General features: G+C 43.5%; 2 protein-coding genes across 2 annotated transcripts; one reads left to right on the top strand and one right to left on the bottom strand.

The window, feature by feature from the left end:
* Positions 1-505: 505 nt before the first annotated feature.
* tecpr1b (tectonin beta-propeller repeat containing 1b) lies at positions 506-11,995 on the bottom strand. Its single transcript, XM_051073707.1, is given in 26 exon segments — positions 506-1,609; positions 2,320-2,439; positions 2,633-2,739; positions 2,824-2,916; positions 3,085-3,220; positions 3,324-3,498; positions 3,588-3,644; positions 3,739-3,818; positions 3,939-4,035; positions 4,162-4,255; positions 4,624-4,751; positions 5,035-5,192; positions 5,297-5,446; positions 5,551-5,706; positions 5,811-5,926; positions 6,159-6,636; positions 6,638-6,773; positions 6,913-7,040; positions 8,103-8,204; positions 8,319-8,419; positions 8,544-8,718; positions 9,189-9,311; positions 9,438-9,560; positions 9,687-9,869; positions 9,959-10,191; positions 11,537-11,995. Coding segments are annotated over 26 exon segments (3,642 nt in total). The 5' UTR covers positions 11,589-11,995; the 3' UTR covers positions 506-1,468.
* A 1,981-nt stretch (positions 11,996-13,976) lies between these two features.
* bri3 (brain protein I3) lies at positions 13,977-19,475 on the top strand. The gene is made up of 3 exons (XM_018671409.2): positions 13,977-14,565; positions 16,020-16,128; positions 17,987-19,475. The coding sequence occupies exons 1-3, from the start codon at positions 14,421-14,423 to the stop codon at positions 18,117-18,119; spliced, it is 387 nt and encodes a 128-aa protein (XP_018526925.1). The 5' UTR covers positions 13,977-14,420; the 3' UTR covers positions 18,120-19,475.
* The last annotated feature ends 3 nt before the right edge of the window (positions 19,476-19,478 follow it).

Below are 19,478 nucleotides of genomic sequence, written 5' to 3'. Positions count from 1 at the left end.
GCAGGTCAGATGATTTGTGCTACTGAAATAAAAAATGCATTTTTCATATTGCTGCTTTGGAATGAGTTGGGCGCTAAAAGACTGCTGAAGGGAGAATGTTTCTCCACTCCCACCATTAAAATCTGAGTTTGATATGTGTATGTGAATGTTACGTGGAAACGCCCAGTGCACACACACATGCTTTACAGTGAAGCAGGGAATATCTTGTTTCCAGCAGTTCAACTTATGAAAATGAAGATTTTGGATATTCATATATTTGTTTTTTTTCTGTAAAGGAGTGAATTGAACTTTTTTTGTGGAAAAACCACATGATACAAATTATTATTCAAAGCAGAATATTTTTATATATGAACATGTTTGGAAGGGCTCTTAAATCCAGATACGTTAGTCATTTTCTCACAGTCAAATTAATTCAATTAAATTCACTGCAGTTTGCCCACATACTGTCAAGTGCTGTCAGTTAATTTTCCAAACCTATTGTGAAATGATGTCAGAACATGTTGCAATGTTTTTAGACTTTTATTTCATATTTCAATGCCCTTGTAAGATGAATGTCTGGTCATGGTGACATTCAGACCTGCTGTGCAGTTTCAACAGTCACGGTCATAGCAGTTGTGTGGATGGGTACAATACTAACAGGAAAAACTTGTCCTTATTGCAGGAGGATAGAGAGGTATTATCTGGTGATGTGGACTCAATGTTTTATATTTTTCCATTGCAGTCACTTGTAATCAAAGAGCAGTATATTTTCATACAGTATGAATATCTTAAAGTTTTGCCGGTCCTTTTGAAAAAGCCCTCAGCATTAGGAAGGCTTGTTGTAGCGACGGGGGCGAAGAACACTCTATTGCAAACATGTAACAGGCCAAAACGTGGAGAAACTAAATTCAACAAATGCATAGTAAATAAATAATTTAAATCACATGCAAATGTATGACAGGCAAATCAGACACAAAAAACAAACAAATCAAGATTCTAGAAACCAAGATAATATCGGCTACAGTGGGATCATAAGTATGTTTGAAAATGAGTTAGTTTGGTACCCAAGCCTTAGCCCTTTATTTACTGGAAGTCTCACCCTCTTAGGTTTTCACAGAATATTTTATCTAAGAATAAAAGCTATTGCTAGATCCCAAAACACCCAGTAGCCAAAGCCTAGTAAGAGCAAACACATGCACTCACTTTGAAATTTTTATCCCACAAGATCCATCCTGCATAAATGCTGTTGAGTTCCCCTTGTGCTTCTGTCGTGGGGAACAAGCCGGGGAGTTAACATTCATCCATCGATCGAGAGTCAGATCCAACCAAAGTATACAATATAAACTCAGTGGTGCAATTGTGCATTCCCTTTACATGAAGGGATAAGAGCCTGTGGGAGTCAAATGTACTGTAGATCCAGGCACAAACAGGGCAGGGGGAGTAGGAGATGGAGGGGTTGGGGGTGGGGTGTGTGTGTGTGGGGGCGGTGCTACACACCCACAGCGTTCCCGTTCACTTGTGTTGGAGGCCGCATGGGGAATGGGCTGCGTGGGGATCCAACGGGTGGAGGGTGGGGGGGGCGAGGAGCCTCAGCTGAGTTCCCCCTCACACTGATGTGCTCCCATCCTCCCTGGAATTCAAAAACACAAAAATGACAGTGACTTACTAACTTACTTGCATGTTACTTAACTTATACACCAGAGGGCACTAACAAGGCAACAATACACTGGAATTCTACTAACAAACACAGACTGTGTATTCAGAGCTTAAAATCACATCAGTGAGCCACAGTGAGGTGATGTGTTCCTTTATTATGTTGAGTGGATCCTATGTACTCAATACTGTCCTGCTGCTGAAAATACTCAATAGAGCAGCAAACATGCATTAGTCCTCTGCTGAAAATTGTCCACAACAAATGTATCATTTGCTTCTTTTTGAGTGATATTTGATAAAGACTACAGCGCCCAGCTTTTTTCAAGGAAATGACTGAGCTTCCTTAAGAAGTGAAACTATACATTTGTGAGCTGTTTGTAAAGATTTACGTCTTCCATAGCAACCAGTTGGCTCAGGCTCAGGCATACTGAAGAAGTCTGAGAGTAATTGGATTTGATGACAATAAGAAAAATATGGAATAACACTAGCCTTATTCTTTAAGCATGTCTCACATCCTTTATTTTAATCCCTTGAGTGCCAACAATATTATTTCAACATAAACAATGTAGCAGTGACCCTATGCTAATTATTGGATGAAGTCAACAAAAGTATATGTTTTCTTTTTTCATTTCATATTGCTCATGAAATGTGAATTGAAGGGTCTAAGTTTAATGATTATGCACTCACCCCTATACCATAGTCCCAGGACTGGCCCTTGGGTTGCATGGGTCCCACCCCCAGCCTGTGGCAGACAGCGCCTGCAGTCTCAGTGGGGAAACCTGGAACCCCGTCTGCTATGATCCACACCTGAAGAGAACAAGAGCACTGAGCCGAATGCCAGCCATTCATTCAGTACCTCTTAAAACTCGTCTTTTGACCAGTCTCACTGCATCCTGGCTTTCTGAGGTTATATGTTTCTAATGGCTTCATTAAATACCACCTTTTCAGAGTAACCTCAAACTGATTTCACGACCCCACTTCCTGTCTGCTCCGCACTGACCTGGTCCAGCGGTCCCACAGAAACCTTGGTGACGTTGTTAGAGATGAGCTCCCAGGCGGAGCCCTGAGGATAGCTGGGGGTGAGGCCCTGCCTGTACCACAAGTTACCTACATGACATTAAAAGGAGTTTATTTGCCATTTTATTTGCTCGTGTTCTCTGACTTCAAAGGGATTAAAAATATGCTACTCACTGTTTTCATCCACAGCGAAGACAGAGGTCCGGCCCACAGACAGCTGTCTGAGGGTCTGCCTTGGAGGAGAGGGGATGTGGTACCAGCATTCACCTGCAGAGGGACAACAGCATTGGAGCTCTGGCTTCATTTAGACCATTACTGGGTATGTTACTGGACACTGAGCCTTTATCTGTCCTCCCTGTCACGTATATTTGACATTTTGTCCTACAGACATGATACATTGGAATACTGACAGTGAGTTTCACATCCTAAACTTACCTGCAGGGTTTTGCTGGGACACCGATCCTCTGTAGAACACAGCTCCATCCTTGGCGATGGCCCACACCTGGTTGGCTCCGCCGATGGAGATGGACTTAAAGGGCTGATCTGTGCCTACATGTAGCCAGGAGCTGCCCTGTAAGACCACACGTGCCAGAGTTAGAAAGTGGTGTTATTAGCAATATAGGGAGTTCATCTTTTCCTGCTGCACTCATAAGTCTCGTCTACTTGTTCCTCACCGCTGGGTTTTGGGGGCTGACTCCCAGCCGACACAGGACGTCTCCCTTATCACTGAGGGCCCAGACTGGGACCTGCTCCATCCTGCTCTGGGCCAGACACGGCATAAGAGAGATGTCACTGAGTGGGATGGGTGGGACCTGCTGCCATGGACCTCTCAGTGTGATCTTACACTTCCTGTATGTAGAACACACGATCATTTTGATACTGCAGAAAACTGGGAATTGCAAACCACAGAAATGTGTCACGTGAGTGAGTGTGACTACCTCGTCCATCTTCTGCGCCTGACAAAGTCTTTCATGGTTTTGTGGCCATGAAATGTCCTGTAGAAGGAGAGAGAGAAATGAGATGAATTGTACACCTCTTTCTAACAATGCAGTTTTTTTCCTTTGAGTCCTTAGAAAGTGTGTTACATACACGGGGAAGTCTGCAGCGTACTGCCAGCCTTCTTTGTCTGTTCCTCCAGGGACATTGTAGTCCACAGACCACTCTGACACCTGAAACACAGAGTGATGGCAGAGAATTAGCTGGTGGTGAAATAAAATATAATAAGAATAAGATGAAATGTGTGTGCAAGAGGATTTCTGACTGGGTTTTAACCTCAGAATACCACCTACCCAGGACCACTGAGGAGAGGGAGGGTGTGTGTTGCCTTTGGTGCACTCTTTCAGCCCGCTTTCATCACTCCACATGGGGCGGTCTGTAGGAAGCCCTCTGGAGAAGTGAGCCGAAAACAAAAATGCCTTTAACAAGACAGCCTGGCCGACTGAGCACGACCTCAAAGATCAAGATCAACTACAAAGACTTTATTATAGAGTGTAAAAGATGAAATGTTCCTACTTGTCTGTATATCCTGTCATAGGGTTCCATCTTTGATTCTCATACACATGTACACTCCTGACATCAGTCTGCTGGTGCATCTGAACAGCATCTCCTGCAGCAAACACAAACATGGACACAAAATGTAAAGAAAGCACATAAGTGGTTATACATCTGTGTGCATACGTGTCTCTACAGCTGCAACAGACTGTAGATTTTCAAACCATGCTCAAGCAACTGCACACCAAACTACAAGCTGTTAGCAACAAGATTGTACATTGATTCTCTCTCTCTTCTGTTTACAAGTTAGTTATTGAAATTAAATGTTACACTGATTTTGAAGTTTTGTTGCTGCTGATAACATAATAGTTCAAAGGTTCAGTATCAGGGAGGGGAGTCTAAATGTGTGGATGGTATCTGAATTCTTTTTCAGATTGGGGATAAAACATATAAATGAGTAGATGTCTACAGGGGCAGGTTTACCCGGGGTGGGCTGTTGCCCATAGCGCCCGCTGTAGACCCAAGCGGTGCCGTCCCACCCGATGCCCCACACCAGCCCCAGACTGTTAGACTCTACACAGCGCAGGTGTCCCGGGACCTGGCGCCAGAACCTGCAGCACCATACAGCGGAAGCACTCAGCATTATTATTGTTAGCACACATGGAGGACAAAGAGCTGCCACACACAGTATGAAAGAGACTGGCACATTAGCAGCACAAATAATACTTTCACCAGGCAGAGCAGTAGGTTAGCATGTTAGCAACGTGTTAATTGGCATGTAGCAGGGCTAAATCAATGTGAACAAATTAAAAAAAGATGAAGGGAAACCAGGTCAAGACTATGAGAAAGAGAGTGAAAAGAAATATAACATCTTCTCTTCGATGTCAGTCTCACATGAGGTCACAGGCCAGTGTGTTTGCAGGAGCCTCCAGGGAGAAGGATGGCTCGTGGACCATGATGTCTCCCTTTGAGGTGGTGGACCACAGGGCCTGTCTGGATGGGGGACCTGTGATCCCCCGACACTCGCAGCAACAGTCAGACAACAGGCACAACTGGTCAAAGAGAAGAGACAGAGAAACGACAGGGAATACGATCAGCAGTGGGCTTTAGCTACACTCTGCACATTAGTGTTTGTTGTATGATCTGTTTGCTCTACCCAGTCATTCATGTCCTTTTCAGTTTGTGCCGCCAGGACCAGAGGCCACCTCTGTTTGGTCCTTTGGGCTGTGTACACAGCAAAGGCATAGTGGCAGTCCCTGAGCACTGGAACCAGCGCCGTCACTTCATTTATAAACACATGAAGGTACTGAAATAAAGAGACAGGGAGTGAAAGGGAACAAAAGACAGCTGTGAGTGGACAGTTATGTGATAGCTGTGTCACATGTGTCATAACTTAGCAACAAAACCAACCTTTTTCTCATCATACTGTGTGTAATAGACAAAGAAAATGCTGTCCTTCCTGCCATCAGACTTGGTGGACTGCTCCAGAGCAACACCCACATCCACCCAGCGCTGAGGCTTGCAGTCCCTCCACCAGCGCAACGCACCTTTTCGCACCCACACCGACTGGAGAGGGAAACGGGACAGAGATGGGACCACGTATGTGTGAAGGGATGATGAATGTGACATGAGAGGAAATTAGTTAAAGAGAAGTGTTAAACCAATCTTACGTTGCTTCTCTCCAGTGGTTTCTTGCTGATCTCCTCTTTGTGCTCCTGCTGCTGCTGTTGCTCGCTCCAGGCTGCCGACTGAACTGGGGTCAGTGACAGAGAGCTGGTGAGAGGACCTGACAGACAGACATACAAATCAGATATGTGACAGACAGATGACCATGGAGGTAACACACACAGTTTATCTATACAGATGCAACAACTGAAACACACACACACATTCAAATAACACATATATAGGTATAAACTGACATTCAAATAAATGTTACAGTGAATTTTTCATTTCTTTAACTTTTAAATTGTGAGTGAATGAATCTTAAAGTCACTGCTCACTGGCTGACACTGTACCTGCAGGACTGAGCCAGCTGATCTGTGAGCTTGCATCCACATCGCAGCCTCCACCGGAGATCCAGGTCCACACTGGGCCGTCCTCTTCCCCAACACCATGAGAGGTCTCCAGAGTCCCCAGTGCGTACGTAGCAGCAACACCACCATCACCCAGCGAAGCCCCCGCCGCCTGTGCACTTCGAGCCGCCTCTGCCCCCTCCAGGTCCACGTTCATCCAGGGGACGTCTTGGCCCACAGCCTCGGGGGTCGGGAGTATAGGCGCCGGGGACAGTTCCTCGACCTCCTCCTGCGGTATCTCTGTGATGGTCGGTTGCGATGTGGAAGCCTTGTCGCGGTCTGAAACCAGGCTGTTGATGAAGCTGTCGCTGGCAGGGATGAAGGGTTTGGGGGCATCCTGCTGGGGGGCTGAGGGGGCGTCCTCTGCCTCCAGGGGAGGTGTAAGAGTGTCAGCTCCTCCTAAGGGAACTACAGAGGGGGCCTGCTGCCTCCAGGACTGGGGTGTCATTAGTGCTGTTTTGCGGGTCAGAAGGACCCAACTCTGAGTCTGAGTCAGTGCAGCTCAGAACTGAACCTTGTGAGGCCTCTGTCAGTTGGCCGCTGAACTCACAGTCGTCTCTATTAAACATATGGACAGAACAGAAAAAAAACGCAGTGTATATAGGAGTCAGTGTCATTATAAAAAGCACATACAGGTATCTGTATACAAAGATTGTGCTTCATGTGTCAAAGATTCAGCTCAATGATTTATACAGACCTAGGTGGAATAACCTCTTTACTGTTGCCCCATTGGGCAGAAACAGGAATCCAGCCATTCCCACTTGGTTCAGACGGCGTTACACCCATTCTGAAATACAGGCCGCGATCCTCACCAACTGCCCACACCTGACAGACAAGAGAAAGAAAAGTGGAAGAAAACAACGTAGAAAAACAAACGTGAAATAATGTGCACACCGACACACCAGTCGTGATATATCATATTAAAGAAATTTAGCAAGAACATATAGTCTTAATATGATAACTGTGGCGGAATACCTAGTAAATGTCAAATTAAATGGAATAAAACTTTTATTTGCTCTTTAAATATGCATCAGAGGCACTAGTAGGACACAAGCAACTGTTACTTTATAAGGCCATATACTGTAACGCTGGCCCCTGCCACCTCACACAAGCCACATCCATAATTGCTGCCCCTGAAATATGAAATATGGGATATGATGACGATGGCTTGGCCAGCTTCTAATTAGGGAGTCTCCCATATGTCAGGCCAGTAGGAATATAGTTGGGGATATATAAGGCTGGGCCTGAGGTGCTACTGCTGGGGCATTGGCTGGAACGGCTGGCTGTACTCGTGTTACAGGGCAGCCGCAGGGCACGGCTAGAGGCTAGAGGTAGAAGGGCTTAGGGGCTTGGGGGGGAAGTGTGGAGCCGGGGGGGGGATGTTGAGTTTGCAGTGCTAGCAAAGTCCTCAGCAGTGAGATACAGACTGAAGCCTCCCCCACCCTGACCCTGACCCCAGCCCCGATCTGGATTGTCCTGAAACCAGATCCAAAGAGGGGGCAAAGTGAATCCGTCAGAGGGGAAGTACAGAAGCTGGCTGGAGTGGAAGCTGGCTACAGTAAGGTTCAAAGGAGACAAAAAGGCTGAAATGCTAAAGTCAAGTTATATTCATTTCAAAAACTCTAAATCTATGAAGTATCTACTATCTCTCTTGTTTCCAATGCATTGAAATGTTGTGGTCTCATTATATTTTCATTAAATCAAGCTTTACTTCACCTCCTTTTAGTGTTTCAGTTAGCACTGGAGACTTGTACATGTGTGAGTATGAGGTTTTTTTTCCTCAGTAGTAATAAATTCATTGTTGAATCCACATTATACGCATCTTATAATATCATTAGATTATTCAGTTGAATTCTCCTGAATTACATATTCAAAGGAATATATTACCTGATCATTGAGTCCTACATCCACCATCATCATCTCTCCTCCGATGCTAATCCAGCCAGAGCCACAGGGATTGTGGGAGTTCACACCACGCCTGAACCACACCTTGACCCACACACACACACACACACACACACACAGCACAGATAGAGATATGTTACCACCATAATGAACCACAGCTGTACAACAGCTACACATGTGTGAGAAGTATTGATTCACCTTGTAGTCTTTAGTGACCACCCAGACCACACTGACTCCAACAGCCACATGAAGGGCTTCAACCTCTTTCCCTGGTGATTCCACCTCTACCCATGATGTGCCTGATTGAAAACACCAAGTGTTTACTCACACAACAACTACAAAAAACCAGACCAAATATAAGGAAACTGTCATTATTGAATGTGATAGCATTATGTTCAAATGTGAACTGCAGTGGCTGCTGACCGGTGGGACTGTCCAGGCTGAGGCCCGTACGGACCAGCAGGTTCCCATCCCAGAGTAAAGCCCACAGCAGGTCTCCAGGACCACATGACAACTGAGCCACCTCCTTGGGCACTTCTACCTCCTCCCAGCTGGAGCCCTCTGGCACCCGTGGGTGGATGCCCTCCCTGAACCACACCTATAAGGGGACAAATAGTCACAACAATAGACTGAGCAGGGTATGGTTTATTTTTATTTAACATGCTCTATTTTAATAGTATTCTTTAAAAAAAAAATGCAAGTACATGCATGTACCTTCAAGTGTGACTGTGAAAATCACATGAGGTCATGCTGCCCCCTTGTGGCCAAAACTTAGAAATGAACTTCACTTAAAGCAGATAAGTAGCCTGTTTTTACAGTGCCTGACAGTGACTTACACACACTGCCTTTGTCCTCATGTCGAGCAATGAAAAGCTACTTTTTGTATAAACAACAATGTGTTATCTCGGGGCACAATATGTTCGCATTAGGTGTTGGCAAACATAGAAATAAAGTGTTGTCCCTAGAGGATAAAGATGCTGCAAATTTTCAAAACCACAGTGGAGCATATAATCCTTCCCTAAATCAATAAAAGAAATGTTGCTCCAAGTGTGGGTAGAGTTGACTGACCTGTCCTTGTTGGGACACACCCCAGAGGTAGGGATACCTTCCAGACTGGTCGCTCATCTCCCACCCACCACAGCTGATGTCACAGAGTGGTAGCGGAGGTTTCCTTGGATTGTCCAAAGGGATCTGCAGAGGGACAGCAACTTAGCTCGAATCTCAGTCTCACCGGTGGTCACCCACTCTACACTGAGCTTTGGACAGTGACGCTCACAGGATGTTACAGGTATACACAGAAAAAGAGAGCGACCAAACCTTGGCCCAAGTGCCTTGTGCGATGTATCTCCTGTAGCGGATCCAGCGCCTACGACGAACACAGGAATTCCATTTCTTGTCTGGGGAGAAGTTGGCCGGGAAATCGACCGCATACTCCCAGCCCTGAAGAGAGACAGAGCTTTTATATTTCAACAGTCAAAATTAAAAGGAAATCAAAAAGACCGTCGGCAGGAAATAAATGAAGAGAAGTGTGTCTATGTGCTCATGAGGATATGTGTTCTTTCTCACCCCAGTCTGGCTGGGTTCTCCTCCACAGGTCTGATCCACATACCAGTCTCCCTCCCACTCCCAGCTGCGGGAGGGCAACTGGAAGCTGTGGAGCGGTTGAGGATTCATCCCGGTCACATCACTCCACGGCCAGCGGTCGGTGGGCAGCAGTGTGTCAGTGAAGCCGTCGACTGGGTTCCACCTCTGGAGACTCACACAAGCAGCACTTTAGCATTAATGTCATACAGCTATTAAAATGTTCAGCATAGCAACGTACAGGTTATTGGGCTGACCTGATTTTCATAGGTCTCCTCTCGGTAGCGGATGGGGGTCTCACTGGGCATCATGTTGAGGTAAACGTGGTGGTCACAGCCGATGCCCCAGCAGCGCCCCTTCCCCGCAGTGACGCGCTTCAGCTCCAGCAGCATGTCGTCCGCACGCTCCCAGCGCTGGCCAGCTGTGGAGAGGCTGTACACCCTGCCGTACACATCCACGGCCCACAGCAGCGTGATGGGCATGATGGCCCCTGAACAGAGACAGTAAGATAGCACTCATCCTTCCAAGCTGTCTACTATGTATTTTATGACTCTATGTACTTCAGCCTTATTGATATCCTGAAGTACAGTCATAAGTAAAGGCTGGATGTCCCACTCTGGTAGTTTGCATCACAATTATAATAAAAGTAATTTGAGCTGTAAGAAAAATACACATGTGAGGAGGTGAGTAACATCATGAAAAAAATGTGAATTTAGTCATGGCTCTGAATTTTAATTCATTTTGTGAATTCAGAAATTACATTCTGAATGAGAATTAAGTCAGAACTTTATTCTCAAACGTCTGACTTAAAATTCAGGTTGCCAGTTTGCATTTTGCCTCAAAGAGTTGTGAGTGGGAGGGGGACTTCCTGAGATGGAGGGAAAAATTAGACAAAATAGGGGAAACAAATTTTTATCAGTGGAATTGCTATTCATGTGTTTAACTCTCTGCAGAATTAAAATACAAAAATAAAGTACTGACTTTATTCTCAGGTTTCTCACCTGATTCCTTAGAATACATTTAACAAAACATTTACATCAAGGTTGTAACTTTTGTCTTGCAATTCTGTTTTTTTTTTCCCCCTTACGGACATTAGTTGGTGCCAATAGTTTTAATTTGAAATCACTGACCGGAAGTCTTATTTTTATTCTGACTAGTTAGCTTGACCTTTACTTTGTCGACTGATACTAATCCGCTACAGTATTGACTGTCACTGTGCCTCGGCTACCGCTATCCTTAAACACAGGCCTTTATTTAACTCCCTGGTGAGAAATGTGCGATTATTTGATCTAAACCTGACCGTTAATCCTGAATTCTATTAACCTGAACAAATGACTGTAAAGACAGAGAGGGGAAGCTGGAGTAAATTTACATCAGGCTGCACAGTTTAGTAGGACTGCAGTTTTCTAGAATAAATGTTCAGTGACTTACAGTATACTCCGCAGTGGGGCTTCACACACACACACACACACACACACACACACACACACACACACAGGCGCCTCAGTGTGAGCTCAGACACCAGTCTGTACCTGAATATTGGTATCCGATCCGCGGTTGTCAAGGGAATATCAACAGACGCGTCATGACATCAGGTGCAACAGCCGATACCTGCCCTCTCCACCGAGGCCCATGCTGGGACAGATTCAAAACGCACGTGAAATAACAACTAGAGGCGACCAGGAGGGTTTTGCATGGCACGTAGAGTGACCAAACAAGAAAACTGATATGGACTCTTATGCCGCAAAGTCGGCTATAAGCTGTTTACATCTTCAGGGAACAGGCAGCTGTCAGCTAACCTTCAGACGTGTTCATAGACATTAATATTTACTTACACGTGAGGCTCCGTCGTGTGCAACACGTCTCGCAGCGGGAGAGAGAAGTCATTCATGCTCATACCGACAGTGGTATTTAATTCACATTCTGGACCAGAGGAATGCTCCGTCCAACTCCCGAGTCCACAACAGGAAATGGAGGAAGTGTAACTCTGATTGGCTGAAACTCAGCAGGGAGTGTGGAAGCTCTCTCTCCTATTGGTCGAACACAGGAGCTCCTGATATGTTTTTTTCCGACGCCCGCAGCTGATTGACGCGTATATTTCAATTATTTATTCAGCGCCAGATTAATTATTGAAGCGTAAGGTTGGTTTTACGTTGTTTGGCTACAGTTTGGAAAATGTTTACGACAGACCAGGATTAAAAAAAGACATGCTCCTCCTTTCCCTCCTGATCAGTCCTGATGGGACATATTTGATGTAGAAATATACTGTGGTCTGAGTCTGCACCTGCACAGACAAGAACAAAACCACAGTGATTATGACAACAGTAAATAACAGTGATGTCTGGTGTAGGTTTGTATGTCAGACAAAGCTGGCAAAGGACCCAAACCCCCAAATGCCCCAAAAGCCCCAAGTTTACTCTCTATTGTTTGGATCAACATATTTTGATTAATTGCAAATTTGTCAGAAAACACAATATCAGCCATCTTCTAAATGAACAAAAATCTTTGTATCAAAATCTAGCTTTAAGGCCTGAGTTATTGTAGTTTAGATTCTGCTTATTTGCTCTGAATTGTGATCTATTAAACTGCTTCTATTTTTTTTTTTTTTACATGTCAAGTAATTAAAACACAGAAAACCAGGGTCAGGGTTGTACTGTTCCATCACGGGAAAACTGTAATCTACAGTATGTCTGTTTTGATTTAATTATTTTCATTATCAATACATCTGATAGTGATTTTCTTTAATAATCAGTTGGCTGGTCTGTGAATAAATATCAAAAGAGTTTGTTATTCAGATTGCTTAGTTTGTCCGACTAACAGTCAAAACCCCCTAAAATACATAAATAATCACATTGGTGAAGCTGGAATTTCTTTACGCATTTTTGCATGAAGAATGACTTGCCAATTAATTCTGTTAATTTACTAATTGATCAATCAACTATAATTTCAGCTCTAGAACACTGGTCACTTTCTGGGTGCCCGAAGAGATAATGGGGGTCCCAGGTTCAGCACGTTGGACAGTGGTATTTGGATCCACCTGTGCTGCAGAGGGAGCTGTGGACCAGAGGTAGTCAACCACACATCACCTCAGCAGGGGATGAAAACCTGCAGACTGTCAGTGCATGCCCATCCCTGCTGTAGACAGTAGACTGATCTACTGGCAGTTGTGGAGGAAGTATTCAGATCCTAACCTAAAATCAAAGCATCAGGTAAAGATCTGAATCACATGTTAAGTAAAAGTGCTGGTACAATATTTATGCTAAATTCCCAGTTACAGGTAAAAGTCCTGCAATCAGAATTCTACTTAATCAAAAGTCAGTAGGTATTATTAGAAAAATGTGTTTAAAGTATCAAAGTAAAAGTACCAATTGTGCAGAAAAATGGCCACTGTGAGTGAGTAGTACATATGTCTAAGTATTAGATTGTTAAACTGATGCATACACCTGTAGCTGGTTTAGATGGAGACAGCTTTAACTACTTTATAAACAACTAGTTTAGTCCAGTGGTTTCCCGATGTGAAATGTAATTTGTAATGTACTTTCCCAATGTAAGAATAACTACACCTGCTAATAATGGAGAAAAAAAAGTACAATATTTCTCTTTGAGATATTGTGGAGTAGGAGCAGAAAGTAGAACAGAATGGAAATACTCAAATTGTCCTTCAGAATAGTAAATGTACAAGTAAATGTATTGCCTACCGGGAGTCATATTCATCGTAGCCTTGTTGTGATCCAGAGTATTCAAGATACTGTAAATAAAGTCATAAAGTCAAACTAAAAAGGTAATAATTTAATTTAATAATTTGACATTCCCATATCAAATTTGACATCTAATTGATTTTGACTGAGTCTCCTTACCAGAAAAATTCAGGAAATAATTTTCTTTTGACTCACTATTTTTATAATATGCAGCCTCATCCTCTGTTTACACCCGAGGATGCCAATCCAATATTATGCAACCTTCAGTCATAATAAGGACAGTAATTATGTAAGTCACAGTGTGAACAGGTTTGCCCTTCACACATGAGGTTAACTCAAACTCTGTCGCAGTGAACTAATAACCTAATACATAATATGTCATTTCGGTGACTGCATTATGTATGGGCCTATCATTAAAATCGGTTGGCACTGGGGGTAATCGTGTGATGTCTGTGATAAAGATCCTGGCTCTGCAGTGCGCTGCATGCAGCAGCTGCACCGCAGCCTTTTATTCTCATGAACTGTCACTTTAAGAAGCCTTTCACTGCGCAGAGGCGCTACAGCAGCTCATCACATGATTCTTCTCTTGTGACAATCCAGACAGAAAGGAAAAGCCTTTCTGACTTGCAGCTGAGTTATAAGGTGCTGCGATGACAAGTAACTGTTGTTTTGGTACCAAAGGACCAACTGCGAGGAGGGAAATGGAGTTAAGTTAACCATTACCAGACCCATTCAGACCATTCCTGTCTTTAAAGTGAACATTTGGTAAATATTTGGGGTTGTTGCGCCGCCGGGGACAAAGTTGGCGCATGGAGAGGGACGAAGTTTCATTTTTGCGCAGCGTCTTTTCTTTGTTTTCTTTGTTTTTGTCGCCACTGCGTGTCAGCCAGCGTCGCTCGGCTTCTGGGGCAACAGGAGCAAAGTAACCGGAGTTCGGTTTTGACCCCTTTTTTTCTGTCGCCGAGGAGTTAAGTTTACGGCAGAGGACGAGACAACTTGAGGACGCATTACGTCGGCTGAGATGGTGGACAGCAAACCTCTTCTTCAGGACAGACCTCCCGCCTACAACGCCGTCCCGGGGGCTTATGAGTACGGCCCGCAGCAGCAGAGCTATGGGGCCATCCCGCCTCCGGCCCCGCCGCCCTACCCGTACCCAGACGGCCAAGGCAAGTAGCCCCGTTCATGTCGCGCACGTACGCGGCACCACACATTTACCAGAAAGTAAACTACGCGGACGGGAAGAGAGCTCTCACACCTTCCTACTTCCGTCTTCGTTTAAAGGAAAGCTCATGTCGCTTTGTTGTGGCTCGGAGACTGTGTGCGTCACGAAGTATTTTTGCTTAAAGATGTAGATTATGAAACGCCATAACTGAGACATTTAAGTTTTTAGTGCGAAGGACTAATCAGTGTCGTTTATCCGCTCCTGTGTCGCGCATGCGCAGTATGTCAGTAGCTATGTCAGGTATTGATACTGTGCAGTTTTTTGCATAAATTAGATGATATGTTTTACTGCTTTATTGTTGTGTGCCATGAGTGCCAAGCCACAAATAAACAAGGAACTTCATAATCACGTGATTATCAGTGTCAGCCAATCACCTGGCGTAAATGCCTAAGTGTGTTTTTATAGGAAGCAACAGAACGTGAAATATGTTAATGTTGAAATTTTGGCACTGTGCACCATTTGAGAGCACAGTCGTCCTACTCTCGCCACAGGCATCGAACTGTATACAGTATGTCCTGCTGTATGTGAAGGAGGCAGTCATCATCTGACTGTGATTGTATAAGAGCTGCAACGACTGCCTCAAGGAAGTTAAGCAGTCCTAAAATGAAGTCTCATTTCCTGTAATTATATGTAATTTCCTGTTTGAGTATAATGTAGTTCGAGTCTTAGTCTTTTCACAGGAAGGGGCTTTTAACAGACAAAAGGTGTTGGTAAATATCTCAGGGAATGCACATATGGTATCAAAGTTCACTGTGACACACAAATATCACTGCATATGTACACAAGCAAAGTCAACATGGCCTGAGAGTGTTAGTGAAATGAACCAGTGAATCCCCAACACTCCTACAAACACACATCATAACTCATCACAGCCTGTTCTTTGACTTTCTTAGAACAGCTATTTTTAGTAACTTGATTAACTTTTGAATATTAAAGAAAGAAATTGATCTGTGTTACTGAAAGATATGATTGCTTGAACATTCCTCGTAACAATTAATCAAGTCTCTATATCCCTATAAACTACACTGTCCTGAACATAACTGAACACACAAAGGACACTGTAGCACTCTGTAACATGACATTTATACATAGTGTTATTTTAATACCAACAGATAAATTCCAGATTACTCAATCCTGGATTAAAGCTTGACTTTAAAATAGCAAACTTAAACTTTAAGCAAAGTGTCACTTCCTTTTTTCCTTTTGTCCTGTCCCTTTTCATCTGTTACTGTCTACCTCACTACTTTCTGACTGTGTTGCCAAACCTGTTGACAGTGATAAGTGAATATGTGTCACTGCTGAATGTGCACAGTCACATTTATACACACATAAATAGAAGATAAGAATTTACACTATCTGTCCACAGTAACGTGTGCTGTTTCCCTTTGTCAACCACAGGATACCCATCAGCCCAGATGGCCCCTGCCGTATCCCAGCAGCCCTACGCTGGGACTTACACCATTATCCAACCCTCTGTAGTGGTGGTGGGAGGCTGCCCTGCCTGCAGGTGAGGATACACACATACACACACACACACACACACACACACACACACACACACACACACACACGCAGTATATCATGGAGAGCGATAATGATCGTATGGTTTTTAGTTCACGCACAGTTATGAGATGAGACCATTCACTGACAGCGAACTCTGTCTATTAGCACGTGGTTAAACACGAGTGTCCCATGCTCGCCATGACTAACCCAGGCTCTGAGCACTGTATGTGTGTTTTCATTGTTCCTATATGTACAGTACAGTGTGACCAGATGTCGAGGGGATATGACTTTCGGTTTTAGAGAGAGGTTTCACATCAGTTTCACTGTGCTTGAGTCAACATCCTGTCAGTCAGATGATCTGAGCCTCGTGGCATGTGACAGGACTGGTCAGGCTACACGGGGGTCAAAGGTGGCTACAGGACACAGTCCACATTGGTTGAATTTGAATAATGAGATCTGTCTTTTCGAACCAGGTTGTGTAGCTTTTAATTTCACAGAACTGCAGCAGGATTGTTTTTTTCTTTTGTCTTGAGGAGAACGAACACCCTGCTCTGGTGACTTTACTTGAGCTGAAAGTTTACATGGTTGCTTATGTGTTTGCTTGGAACTGATGAGCGGTCGTCTCTGAAATTTACTGTAGTATGATTAATAATTGTCCCAAAGAAAGAGGAACACCTCAGTCATGAGTGAGAGACAGGTGTTCAGTGACTTGACTTACTAATCATCTAAAAACTGCAGTGTAATTTTTCTGAATACAGAATAAGAATCAGCTTTAGAAATATTTACTTAAAAGTTGAAAGAACTCAGAAATACCTCACGTGCTACTATTCCTTTCCTTATCTGGCTGTTTACCACTGTGTTCATTTGTTCTACATAGCACTTTGTACCATAGACATGCTGCTCCCTGACACTTTGTGTATGTAAAACATTCAAGAGAGTTGAATAAAGCTGGTACAGTTTTAGTCAGGATTTGCATCATGGTCATGCTGAATGCTACAGTTCCTGGCAAAGGTGTACAAATAAGTTGTGCAAATGCAAAGACTTACAACATGGCACAGCAGCACTCAGTGTGGTGTGGTGGTGCCATGGGAGTCCAACACACACACAGTCCGAGTCTGAATGCTACTACTTAGGGAAACCTGGTCTCAGGAGCTGGGGTAATATTAATAATATTAAAGACAGTTTATCATAGCAGCAGAATCTAGTATTATCAGATTCAGATATCTCCAAAAGGACAGCAGCTTCTCATCTCCCTGTCTCTTTAAGGTCTCTGTTCGACACGTTGCATTTGTCAATTCCTTCTCAGGGGCCTCCAGCAGATTTACTGGGCATGCTGGTCGGCGTGGTTCAGTCATGAGACTGTAGTTAGCTCTTTGTTTACCGTGACTGTGGATTAAAGCTTCTCTCAGACACGACTCCGTTCAAACAAGTTGCTTCATCTTCTGATGATTTGTTCTTTTTTCTTTATCATCAATTACTTTTCACACAGGGTAAAAAACCCATTCCTACTTTGTATTGTCTTTTCTTTGAAAGCATTAAAATTTTCTTGCTTTGGGAAAATATCCAACTTCTGTTTTTACTTTCTGATTTATTAATAATTAAAGAACAATTGCTGATATTTTAAAATAGTTTTCTTTCATCTCAGGACATGGTTCAGATTGGAGATAATAGAGTGAGAGATAAATGTAGAGTGCAGATAAATGTTCAATAAAATGTTGTTTGGACAATGTGATACTGGACAGACTGCTGCAACTTTTTTGTGATTAAAATCCTGCATCATCTAATCACTTTATGCTTGTTTGTGTGTGTGTGTGTGTGTGTGTGTGTGTGTGTGTGTGTGTGTGTGTGTGTGCGTGTTGCAGAGTTGGTGTCCTGGAGGACGATTTCACCTGCCTGGGGATCCTGTGTGCCATCTTCTTCTTCCCTCTGGGCATCCTCTTCTGCTTCGCACTGCGTCAGAGAAGGTGTCCCAACTGTGGTGCCACCTTTGGCTAGAGGGACCAAACACAGCTCTCATGCACATGTTTGTGCTCCCATACACACACACACACACACACACACACACACACATAATCCAGCATTTTTGTGTCTTTTTTGTGTTATCTTTTCTTAATATTGCACATTGCTGTTGCCATTATGTTCTGTACAACAAATGATCAAGATAATACCATGAATTATTATGTGGGATTTTATTAGAGGCACGTGTAGAAATCTGTTTTCACCTGCTAGTTGAGGATGTATTCTAGCGTCTGTAAGCGTCCAGCTGTTGTCAGTGCCTTCACCACATGCAGAGTGAGCATCAGAGATTCCATCAGTCATGATTTTCTTGTGTAGATTTAGCTCAGTTATCCAAGGATCTGAGCAGATTCCTTCATGTTTTGACAAGCCAGAATTAACCAAGGTACATGTAGTTTTTTTTTTTTTTTTGCCTGAGGTTTTTTTCCTCTCAGTTTTTTTTTTAATTTCCTGGCAGACTGCTTACTTTTTTTTTTTTTGGGTAACACTGTGCTTAGTAGCTTAGTAACAGCATCCATGTTGATCACTGATGTATTAGCTTTTTAAGGAAATGCAAACTTTTTTGAAATGTTTTGTTCTTTTTTTTTTTTTTTTTGGCCAATTGTGACATTGAATAAGACGAACAGATGTTTTTTTTTTTTTTTTTAAAAAGAAAGAAATATGTGTGAAGATCCCTGGACATGAACTGTCCCGGCTGAAATAATGGACTCGTGTCAGACAGGAGGCCTGCAGCATTTTGTCTGTTGTTTTTGTTGATATTATTTCTTGGGGCCATATTTGCACTGACCGTTTGTTTGATGATTATTCTGCTGGGTTGTGCTTTTCCAGGGCCAATGCAGACCTCAGGTACATACAATCGGAAAACGCCCTCGACTTTACAACCTCAATCACTGTTTGACTTCGGACTTTTACCTACTTTTAAGCGAAACTCTCGCGTCGCGGTGGCGCGCGGACTTGTCCTTTTAACGTGCAGAGTTTCACTTCAAGGAAGCATGCTGAGAGCGAAAGCTGAAGAAATCTCTCAATAATGTGTGTAATCTCTGGATTTTTATCTTAGTACTCTGTGACAAGTCACCCTCTGCCCCCATTCTTCCCAACCAGACAATCAATCAAGAATGTCTATGTCCCTGTATCTGCAGTATCTCCATGTCTATGTCTTCCATCACAGCGAGATGTTATATAACTGTCCATGGCAGAAGAAAAGAGATGATGCTGGGTGGGAGGGATGTAAAAAAAATCTTCTTGCTTTAGAAAACACACTACGCACGCTCTTATGATTGAGGTTCTTACTTTTTATATATGAGTTACTGTAATTAAAAATGAATGCTACTTAAATTT

Source organism: Lates calcarifer, linkage group LG11 (genome assembly GCF_001640805.2).
Source record: "Lates calcarifer isolate ASB-BC8 linkage group LG11, TLL_Latcal_v3, whole genome shotgun sequence".
In the NCBI taxonomy this organism is placed as follows: Eukaryota; Metazoa; Chordata; class Actinopteri; family Centropomidae; genus Lates; species Lates calcarifer.
Note: the sequence above shows the minus strand (reverse complement) of the source record. Positions and strands in the feature narration are given on the sequence as shown.